The 10,235-nt window shown below is 39.1% G+C and overlaps 3 protein-coding genes across 7 annotated transcripts; 2 read left to right on the top strand and 1 right to left on the bottom strand.

Annotated features, from left to right (window-relative positions):
• Window positions 1-65: 65 nt before the first annotated feature.
• Window positions 66-3,321, top strand: Pof (RNA binding domain-containing protein painting of fourth). Of its 2 annotated transcripts, none has more exons than XM_076425157.1 (6): window positions 66-221; window positions 501-1,175; window positions 1,242-1,744; window positions 1,829-2,237; window positions 2,326-2,685; window positions 2,767-3,321. In XM_076425157.1, exons 1-6 carry the CDS (start codon window positions 210-212, stop codon window positions 2,821-2,823), a joined length of 2,016 nt encoding a protein of 671 aa, XP_076281272.1. In that variant the 5' UTR covers window positions 66-209; the 3' UTR covers window positions 2,824-3,321. The 2 variants fall into 2 exon arrangements, with proteins under 2 accessions (XP_076281272.1, XP_076281271.1); XM_076425156.1 differs by having other exon boundaries at window positions 170-310.
• Window positions 3,322-3,503: 182 nt separating this feature from the next.
• On the top strand, window positions 3,504-5,618 carry Pcna (Proliferating cell nuclear antigen). The gene is made up of 4 exons (XM_076425196.1): window positions 3,504-3,873; window positions 4,035-4,200; window positions 4,280-4,424; window positions 4,851-5,618. Exons 1-4 carry the CDS (start codon window positions 3,653-3,655, stop codon window positions 5,102-5,104), a joined length of 786 nt encoding a protein of 261 aa, XP_076281311.1. The 5' UTR covers window positions 3,504-3,652; the 3' UTR covers window positions 5,105-5,618.
• On the bottom strand, window positions 5,364-10,050 carry LOC143209488 (uncharacterized). 4 transcript variants are annotated; one of them, XM_076425177.1, is made up of 6 exons: window positions 8,895-10,050; window positions 8,433-8,674; window positions 7,665-8,210; window positions 7,495-7,599; window positions 7,266-7,415; window positions 5,364-7,195 (listed from the first exon to the last, which is right to left on the bottom strand). In XM_076425177.1, the coding sequence occupies exons 1-6, from the start codon at window positions 8,914-8,916 to the stop codon at window positions 6,809-6,811; spliced, it is 1,452 nt and encodes a 483-aa protein (XP_076281292.1). In that variant the 5' UTR covers window positions 8,917-10,050; the 3' UTR covers window positions 5,364-6,808. The 4 variants fall into 4 exon arrangements, with proteins under 4 accessions (XP_076281292.1, XP_076281293.1, XP_076281295.1 ...); XM_076425178.1 differs by having other exon boundaries at window positions 9,660-10,048; XM_076425180.1 differs by having other exon boundaries at window positions 9,279-10,048.
• Between the last annotated feature and the right edge of the window lie 185 nt (window positions 10,051-10,235).

Below are 10,235 nucleotides of genomic sequence, written 5' to 3' on the forward strand. Positions count from 1 at the left end.
TATAGAAGTGCTGAGAAGTGCAATAGAAGAAATAAAATAGGGGTTGGTAACCCTGTTATGTACTGACCGCAACAAGCCAAGCTGCTTCTACTGGCCACTGCTGGCCACCCTTTTTGCTTTGCACTATGTATTTACAATAATTTACATCATAAGTTAAAAAGTTACAGAGTAATTATTCGTTAAAGATTAATAACTGTTTTCTCCACATTATGAAACGTTCGGTAATGATCTATTTCTTTATTTCTCATAGTTTTACCATGATTATTATATTATGTTTACACTTATTCCGTTAAGGGTACTTTTAGGGAAGGTTAGTTTGACAGCGATTATGGAGAATGCCTTCGTATATGCTATATACGAGTAACCATGAGATTTAGCTTGAATCATATTAAATAAATATTCTTAAATTATATTATCACGTGACAGTATTTGTCAAAATATTTGTATATTTTAATTTTAACAAATCTTTGCACTTTAAGTCACAACTTCTGATTTTTCAGGTAACCGAAGAAAATGGAGAGACCAAAAGATCTTTCGTCAAGCAAGAGTGCGTCACTTTTGGATACAACGGTTCCTATCCTGCTTACACTACGTCATCTTCATCCCCTTCGACTGTCACGCAACCCTTGCCTGGTCAACCTCCTTTACCCCCTATGCCACCGCCGTCGAGTGGAGTACCGCCGCCTCCTCATGTTTTTGGACCAGTACCCTCTCAAGTTACGCCACTACAAGCATGGACGCATCCTCCTGCACCATGGCAATGGATAACACCTCAAACATCACCCCTACCACCTCCACCTCCACGTGATATGACCACAAACTCGTTTCAAAGAGAAATGCCTCTGAGAGGTAATTATATGAGACGTGAAAGGTTTAATCACAATAGAAGCAATATATATATTCAGAGAAATAACTTTCATCGTAAAAATAGAAGGCTTGCACGGTTTGGGCAGTCTCAAGGTCAATTTGAACAGGCAGCATATTTTGGTGCAACGCTGAGTAGTAGTCTTGGTTTGGATTGGCAAAGGAACAATTATACCACAACCGCGAGCGATGCTATTATGAATCATATGCCCGTTCCTCTTCCTAATCATCCCTTACCTTCCATTCCTCCAGGAATTTTAACAAATCGACACGGGGAAGAAACTTCCGATCAGGACGTTAAAATTGTTATGGTAAGTATGAGATATCGCTAAATTTATGTTCCGTTTAATAATAGAATCGAACTTTGTTTGTTTCAGGAGGAAGTTGTAGTGAAAAAAAATAAGCAAAGAAAGCCTATGTCGCAAAGTTATCCTAGTCGACCGTGGAATCGAGAAGACGCTGAAAGAGCTTTGAAGATTGAGAATGAATATAACAAGACGGTGAAAGCCCAGAGTCTCATAATCAAATTCCCAGATCCAGATCTGAACAAAGATATTGTTAGAGAATTTCATCCCGGTATACAAAATATACATTTTCAAAGTCCTAGTGGCCCTAGATATTGTTTCATACAAATGGCGGAGAGTGCCGATATCGACAAGGCTATAAAAGAGTTGGAAAAAATACCGTTTGGTGTTGGTCATTTGAAAGTTGAACGGAAATCACTAAGGGACGAAGATAACCCGATGCCTGAGGAAATAGACCCTTACACATTATATATAGGAAATTTACCGGAATCTGTTAATGTTAATGAAGTGAAAAGTAAATTTCCCACAGCTGCTAGAGTAGATGTAGGCTATGCACAAAAAATGAGAAATACACGGTAAATTATATTCTTCACATTTCACGCGATATAGAAATTTTCTACGTGTACCTTATATACCGTGTTCTTTCTTTCATTTTTCAGGTACGCTTTTATAAGGTATAATAGTGTAGATGAATCTATATCTGCTTACAAACAAGCACATGATTTAATGTGGGATACCAGAAGTATTATTGTTAGATTTAGAAGGCAGCGTGGTAATACTTGTCTTCCCGGCGAACCTAAACCAAATGTTAAGAAAGTGAAAGAAGAACCAAATAGTAATTCGCAAGTGAAAAACGAGCAAAAGACTAATCATGCTGAGAAAAATGTAACAAACGTAGAAAGTAATGTAGGGAATAGGCTACAAGACAGTTCCAGTCAAACGCAGAATAAGGTCGCGTCTCAAGTGCCAGAACAAAACTCGAATTTGCAGACCTCTACTTCCTCCTCACCTGTACCAACTTCGATAGCATCGGCTAAATCAGCCCAATTACAGCAGCAACAGCCATGGGTAAAGTCGTACATGTATTATACATTATTTAGTTGTTTTATATATAATAACAGGAAACAACCTTTTTATTCAATTAATAATACTTCAGACCAGTCAACCACCCCAAATACCTCCAGCATCAGAGGCACCTCCGCCGTGTCCAGATGAAAGAGAATCAGTTACTGATCCCATAATGCTTACGGAAATCAAGGAAGAACCAGAAGATTACGAGGAAATGGATATGTCCAGTCATATTCGTTCCGATGAGGATATAGACGACGATGTGGATGACGACGACGATGACGAAGAAGAGGAGGAAGAAGAAGAAGAAGAAGACGATGATTCCGATGATAATGATAATAATGAAGACGATTATGAAGAAGACGAAGAAGAAGATATGGATAGAAACGGAAGATTGTCATTCACTAATAAACAAGAAGAAATCACGAAAGATTCTGAGTCAACTGATGTACGTTTCTACAATACACTTATTCGTATTAAAGAATCGACCGAAATTTGTATAACTAATTCCTATTAATTTTCATTTCAGCATCTCGATCAGATGTTCAGCGAATTAGAGAACATGGCTGGTGATATCGGATTTTAATATATTTAAACGAGCATGACCTATTCCCACAATGATTAGTATTCTATTTTCAAAGAATTTTAATTTCGTACATAATGTGTAAATATTCCTAGTTGTAAACTGTAATGAGTGAGACTGCATGTATTTAAGTATGATGTTGGTAATTGAGTCGTATTTAAATACTTTTTTGTATTCGTACATTTTCATTTCATCAATTTCTATTGTTAAGACGTGCTCATACGAACTTCTTCGAAAACAATTGTGAACTCGATTATATTTTTCATCCGAATCAATTTACTTTTGTACATTTACTTTGCATTTAATTCACTTCATCATATCTTATATTGATAACTGTGATCATTTATTAAACTATTTTTTACAAATCATATTTTGTCGTGATTTCGTGTTTTCTCGTTATATATTTTTCGTAACAATAACGAAATTACTGATCCTAATTTCCTAACCGTTTCAATTGCGCGCTTGCATACTACGTACTTCCGGATCAAACGAATACTAAAATTTTGATATTATATAACACGTAAATACAAACATATTGGAGAAACATTTTTTTATAAAATACATTAAGAAATTGCTACTTAGATTTTTTTAAGAGATGTTTTATTGTCTCCCGAATAAATTTCAAAATAAATCGTTCAAATTCTGCGTCGTAGTGTCGAATGAATGCATTCACAGATGGCATCTCCTACTTGAACGCTTGAACGGTTGAACGTTTTGGCGGTAAGAAAGCGCGGTCAACGTTACCGGTTTCACGAATTCATTCAATTGACGGAGGTCGTGTTGTCCGACAAGTGTGTACGTACTGATCGTCGAAAAAAAGTGAACCAACAAAATGTTCGAAGCTCGTTTAATACAGAGTGCGATCCTGAAGAAAGTGTTGGATGCGATAAAGGATCTTTTAACCGAAGCTACTTTCGAATGTTCCGACTCGGGTATACAAGTCCAGGCTATGGACAATGCTCACGTTTCTTTGGTATCCCTTAATCTGAGAAGTGACGGTTTCGATAAATATAGATGCGACAGGAATTTATCAATGGGTATGAGTATTGCATGGTAAGGCTAAACATCAATTTCTATAAAACTATTATTATCTCGAATAAGTAATTTATTAATACCAGTAAATACCATATATCTCTAATCCTTTGTTTTTGTTTAATCTACCTGGTTCTTTGAACCATAAAGAACGAATTGGAGCAAATAAATTTCTGTTTCAGCATGTCCAAAATTTTACGATGCGCCGGTTCAGAAGATACAGTTACTCTACGAGCGGTGGATAATCCAGAAAATATCATGTTCATATTTGAATCACCGAACAAAGAGAAACTTGCCGAATACGAGATGAAACTTATAAATATGGATCAGGAACATCTTGGTATTCCTGTACGTTTTATATTTTGTATGCTATTCGATCGCTTGTTCGTTTCGCTTATACCTTGGTCACCTGACAATGTTCTTACAGGAAACATCATATTCGTGCGTTGTCAAAATGCCGGCACAAGAATTTTCCCGTATCTGCAGGGATTTAAGTCAGTTTGGAGAATCGATAACATTTGCATGTTCTAAGGAAGGCATTAAGTTCAGCGCTGCCGGAGATTATGGACAAGGTATAACAAATTCTAATTATATTTCTACATTACGTTAATAGTTGTTTAAAATAGCACGTATACACTTACCTGGACAGTAAAATAATGTCTTTGTGTTTGTAACATCTTGCACTGAAGGTTCTTCAAGCACAAACGTTATGTGCTAACTGAACGGAACTAAGGAATGTCCTTAAGAATCTGTAGAACGTATACTTGCTTGACCTTGTTGTCATAAGACACTGAGGTCATGCGTGTATTCAGAATGAAGCTTGTTTACATTTTCACAGTTACTGATGTGAAACTGATCGAACTACCGATGAAACTGATTTAAAAATGCAAATTAATTATAGAAGACGTATATGTATATTACAAAATGTAAAAATATATCTATACAATTGACATTATAATGTTGTCAGTATATTCATATAAGATATTTCTTTTTTTCAGCTACTGTCAAGTTAGCACAAACAGCGGATGCGGAAAACGAAGACGAAGCAGTAGTCGTTAATATGCAAGAACCTGTGAAATTAACATTCTCATGCCGTTACCTTAATTGCTTTATAAAGGCTGGACCTCTTTGCGCGCAAGTGCAACTATCCATGTCTAATGATGTTCCTCTAGTATGCGAATATAAAATTGGCGATATTGGACATATCAGATACTATTTGGCTCCGAAAATTGATGAAGACGAAGAAAATTAAGATTCCTAGGAACCTATCTCAGTACATAAGCCAGATCGTCATTGACGCAGTGTATCATAGTATTATTACATTTTTATATGAACGTCACGATTCGGTTTGTCTTGTCATTTACCGTCGTATTTAAATATTGTTAAATATTTTCTTTACTTTACTCTGAAACTTTACTCTGAACAAATTGATAGCACTACACGTATGAAAGAGAGAAAAGAGGTATATTTTGATACTTGTTGTTTAAGGAACGATTAAGGGTAGTTAAAAAATACTTTGAAGGTAATATATTTAAATTTTACATTTAAAAGTCATTTGGCTCGTCACAGTGTTAGCGCAACGTAGAATTGACACTAAGATTCATAGTAAGAGTGACACGATCATGATTAACATGGTAATGCGGTGTCATTCTCGTAAGATTTATATTGTTACCGTTTCATAAACTGTGACAATATTTTGATAATATTGCGATCTTTTTTTTTTATATGTAAGAAGAACTCAATATATTTCCAAAACATTTCATAAATTTTGAATTACGTGTTATCCTTATGCCCTAGCCTAATTGAAAGTTCAAATTTTTTTTTCTTACTTTATCTTATTTCTTATACTTTTTGTGTATAAGCTAGTTTAATATAAAAATACATAATTAGCTTACGAGCTGAGGGAATAAGAGGGCTACCATGGATGGAATAGCCTAGAAGTATACAGTTAAATCTTACACAATTTGGATCTCGTATAGTTACTAAGTAATTAAATATTAATCAATAGATGTTGATTTATACTATGAATTATTTTACACGCACATACTGCGAAGACCTGTATATCGTCGTTCCTATTCATACACGTTTAAATGAAATGTCTAATTAAAATAAATACTTTTTCATAATTTATTCCTATATATTCAAATGAATTAAAGTCGCAACGAAACAAAGTCACTTTGGCAATAGTAATCAGCCTCTTTGGTTTTAAAGCCCTGATATTGCTTTTGTGTTATCAACAGAACAGAAACCAATATTTAAAACTAGGATAAACAATTTTACAAATAATAATGTCCGCAGATACTTATCCAAATTAATACGTACATATATGTATACAGAGTGTCCGCGCTTAAGTAAAATAATCAGTTATCTAAAAATATTGAAGATAGCAAAAAATATTTATTTGAAAGTTCCATCAGTAAGAATAGGCATGCTGCTGTTAAAGACCAAATTGTCAATTTCAGAACTAAAACAGTCACATTTCGTTCCTTAAATAAAACTATATCTTTTTTCAACGTTTCTTTCGCAAATTGTACGTGCAACATCTCTTTAAACTATTAAAAAGCGCTTAATTTTTAATTTTTAACGTATTAATTTTTTGCATCTTCAATACTAAGAAGATAATTGTCTGCTTCGCTGAAGCGTGGACACCCTATATGATAGTTAAATTTAACGCGCGAGCAGAATAGCTTAAATTACTCATTCGAACTTTTTAAACAAACCATTATTAAGCCTTTAATGTTTTACTTATCTCAAAGAATATGCTACGCGCGTTGTGATAGCCTTTTAACGTTTTGGACCAGTTTGACATGCTTACGCATGGTCGCGAATCCATAGATAACTCCGTCAGTCTGTGAGCACGATTTGAAAAGTATCTAGGATGTTGCGTGACGCTCACTTTGTAAATGAGGTACCAACGAAGGAAAAGAAACATGTACATTTTGAAAATAATAAGAGTTTAAGCATTCGTGTTGCCGTTACTTCCGTATAAGCTGGGATGTACATACTTGTCATGCAATGTCCTTAGATGCCTTAGTAGATTACTCTTTACGTTGAAGCCTTTTTTACAATAGGAACAAAGAAAAGGCTTTTCCCCTGTGTGTGTTCTTTGGTGGATTACCATCGATGCATGACTTGGGAATTCTTTTTGACAAATGTTGCACAATTTCTGATGGCTGTGAACTCTTTTTGGTTTCGGTGGCGCCGAGTTGTTCATCAGGGCTAACTGCTCTTCGGTGTGTTCCGTTTGTATGTGGCGTACCCATTCTTGAGGCGTTGAATACATGTTACCGCACAGGTCACACTTTAAGGGTGGAAAATCCTTGCTGTCGTCGTCCACGTCACCCTAGGTAAGACAATTCAAATTTAACATGATTATCATACTAACCATTCTTGGTCAACACCTTGCTATTTACCTTCCTCTTTTTCCTCCGATTTTCAGTCATATCGGCGTGCGTGAATTCAATGTGTCTCACCCAGTCCGACGGTCGATTAAACGTTTGACTACACATGTCGCAGGTTAATGGCGAGTACTCTTCTTCTTCGTCTGCGCTGTGTACGATTTCCTAAAAGGAACGCGTCTCGGTAGTAAATTATTGTATTTCTCTGATGTAAACGATAATAAGTCTTCAGAGTCCTACATACGGGCTTAATATCAATCTCATGGTCTATCGTCAATGACTCGGATGGATCGATAGTTTCCTCCCAGATTGGTTCGTCTTTCACCAGAAGCTCCAAATTCAGCTCCGTCTAAAAAAGACGGATGAAAACGTCAGCTATCTAGTTCGATGGTACATTTTCGCGAGTCGTCTTACATTTTCACCGTCGTCGCTTTTCGATTTGTTCGACTCTGCGTCGCTGTTGCTGTTGCTGTTGCTGTTACTGTTGTTGGTAGTTTTCCTCTTTTTCCCGTTCGCCTCCAGGTTCTCCTTATTTTTATTCTGTTCGTTATTCTTCTCCTCTAACACCTTCTTGGTCTCCGTCTCGTTAATCTTCTCCTCGATCTTCTCAATGCTCTTTCTCTCTGAGGTAGGTTTCTGTGGTTGAACATTGTTCTGGACCGACGTGGTCTGCTGTAGATTTTCGACGACCTTTTCAGTCGCCGGCTGAACCAGCTTGATCTTTTGTATTTGTCCCGTCATCGGCGGTTGTTCCCGCTTGTCTCGGTCAACCTTTTGATTGTTCGACTGGATATTCTCTTTTTTGCTTCCGTTGTTGGACCGCCATAAACCTCGGACCCGTAGTATATCGCCGGCCTTTAGCACACCCTCCAGCTGATCGTTGGTCACGGTCGCCTCGCCGCTATACATATACTGAATTAGGATTTTCAGCGTACGATAGCCGATTTCTGTTGGTAATACCTGAAATGATAATTACGTTGATATAAACATTGGCCGTTTCAAGCGTTCAACTTATTTCGCGAGCGATTCTTGTGCTGCAACGGTGTAAATATGAATTGTTCGACTGGTAAGAAGATTTTTCGTGGAAGTCATTTATATAAATAATGGGTAGAAACATTTGAATAGAAGAAGAAGGTTCGAACAGGGTTCTGCTTATAAGCTCGGGGACGTGTTTATACATACCACGATTGTGGGAGCGTTCGTGTTTGCTCCAAAATGGCATGTTTGAAAAATATGACTGAAATACGACGAGCAAGCGGCAAGGACGAATCGATGGGCAGCCACGTGCCGGCCGCAGGATGTCGCCAATAAGACATCCGCGAAGGATTCTGAGTGGAGCAACGTCGCGACAGAGCTGTGCAGATGCGCGCCATAGCTGTGCCACTTCAGTTGATAATTATCCGAAGCTGCGATGGCCATTTTTTCTGCACCATATGAAAAAAAGAAGAAAAAGAACGATCGATTTAATATTTTCCTGCGTTCCAGCAGATCTCTTCTTGTCCTGTTATTAAGCCTGTTGCGTCGTCCGTGTCCCGTTTGTATTTAAACTTTTAAACAATTCCTGTGTCGCGTATCGATTGACACATTATAAATATTTCAAAAAGTAAACAACCGTCGTCCACCAAGAATCGAATCATATATTACCGTGAACTATCGAATTATTCATTGTACCTGGAAGATCCCGTTTATTTTATAGATCGCGATTTTTAACGATAAATAATCGGGCACACTACACGATCACGGTCTACCGTCTACGCGACTTTCCATTTTATCGAGAAATTTCGAAAACACAACTTCTCGATCGGAGAGTGTCGTTCGTTTCGATCGAATTCACCCCGCTGCTAGCGTCGACCGTTCTGTATTTTCCGTAAGGTCTTTCGCGATTCCCAGTAATCCGTTTGCTCGCGATTAACAACAACAGACATCCACGGATCCGGTTCGCATAGATCAGTGTAGATCGGCAAGTGTCAGTGGAACGTTCGAAAGAGTCCGATGATCACGTCACCACCGAACGCGATAATTACGCACTGTCTCGTTCCGCCACCCTTGAATCACACCCCTGCCTCGATGTCCCGACGTACGTCCGACAGACAACGACGACGACGACGACGACGACGACAGTGTACACAAAACAGCCGCAAAAATTCAGTTACACAGCGTGACAGCGTCGCACGATTTGCCGAAACAGGAGGATCTTAGATCGTTACCGCGTGGAGAATCATTGATTTTTCGAGAGCCTGCACACGGGTTGCACGATATTATAATACCCCCGTTTGTCACGCACAAACGTCAACCGACCGCTGAACGGAACCGAAAATCTGGCGTCCGGTTCGGTTCTCTTTCTCTGTTATTTGATTGTCGCTCGGGATTGTAAACCGGGTCGTAAAAACGCTGTCAACGTGGGGTTACCTGACGACATCGGTCAGGAAACTTGGTACCCGCGTCACTCCGGTATAACCTTCTTGTATTTAATCGCACGATAATTCCTCGGACAAGATCCGCGTCACCACGGTGTGCCTCGCACGCGTCGTTGGTGTTTTGAAAGGCGCTTCGCGCGGATACGGGACACGGGGCAGATATGAGCATCGAACCGCCGCGTAGGGGCCTAAAAATCGATATTTCGGTCTTTGCTCCATCCTCTCCGGCGGTGCAGCCGTGCTCGCTCGCTTTCGCGGCTAGGTAGGGTGCCCCCCTGTTCATCATCGATTTTCCCGGCTACCAATCGCACGCATCCATTTATCGCATCGATCGCCCGAGCTGATTTCAGCGTTTGCGTCCGTCCGTCCATCCGCCCGCTCCACGATTCATGCCCGTGCGAACCCCACCGCACCCCCCGCCACGCTATCGCGTCGCCCAGCCCGCCCCGAGAGCCACCCGGCCACCGTTCATCCTCCCTCCCCGACAAAACCTCCAGCTACTACCTTAGGCTGTACAGAGACGCGGCTAAACGCGACCCTTCACGATCCTTTTCGCTACCCGACGCAA

Source organism: Lasioglossum baleicum, chromosome 6, assembly GCF_051020765.1.
Source record: "Lasioglossum baleicum chromosome 6, iyLasBale1, whole genome shotgun sequence".
NCBI lineage: Eukaryota > Metazoa > Arthropoda > Insecta > Hymenoptera > Halictidae > Lasioglossum > Lasioglossum baleicum.

Bases quoted from the DNA above. Each gene is read 5' to 3' on its own strand.
- Pof (XM_076425156.1), top strand. From the start codon at position 272: ATGTTTACACTTATTCCGTTAAGGGTACTTTTAGGGAAG. The intron at 2,238-2,325 runs GTAAAGTCGTAC...ATAATACTTCAG, and splicing joins TACAGCAGCAACAGCCATGG to ACCAGTCAACCACCCCAAAT. The intron at 2,686-2,766 runs GTACGTTTCTAC...TTTTCATTTCAG, and splicing joins AAGATTCTGAGTCAACTGAT to CATCTCGATCAGATGTTCAG.
- Pcna (XM_076425196.1), top strand. From the start codon at position 3,653: ATGTTCGAAGCTCGTTTAATACAGAGTGCGATCCTGAAGAAAGTGTTG. The intron at 3,874-4,034 runs GTAAGGCTAAAC...TTTCTGTTTCAG, and splicing joins ATGGGTATGAGTATTGCATG to CATGTCCAAAATTTTACGAT. The intron at 4,201-4,279 runs GTACGTTTTATA...ATGTTCTTACAG, and splicing joins AGGAACATCTTGGTATTCCT to GAAACATCATATTCGTGCGT.
- LOC143209488 (XM_076425177.1), bottom strand. From the start codon at position 8,916: ATGAATAATTCGATAGTTCACG. The intron at 7,416-7,494 runs GTATGTAGGACT...CGTTCCTTTTAG, and splicing joins ATGAGATTGATATTAAGCCC to GAAATCGTACACAGCGCAGA. The intron at 7,196-7,265 runs GTAAATAGCAAG...TGTCTTACCTAG, and splicing joins ATCGGAGGAAAAAGAGGAAG to GGTGACGTGGACGACGACAG.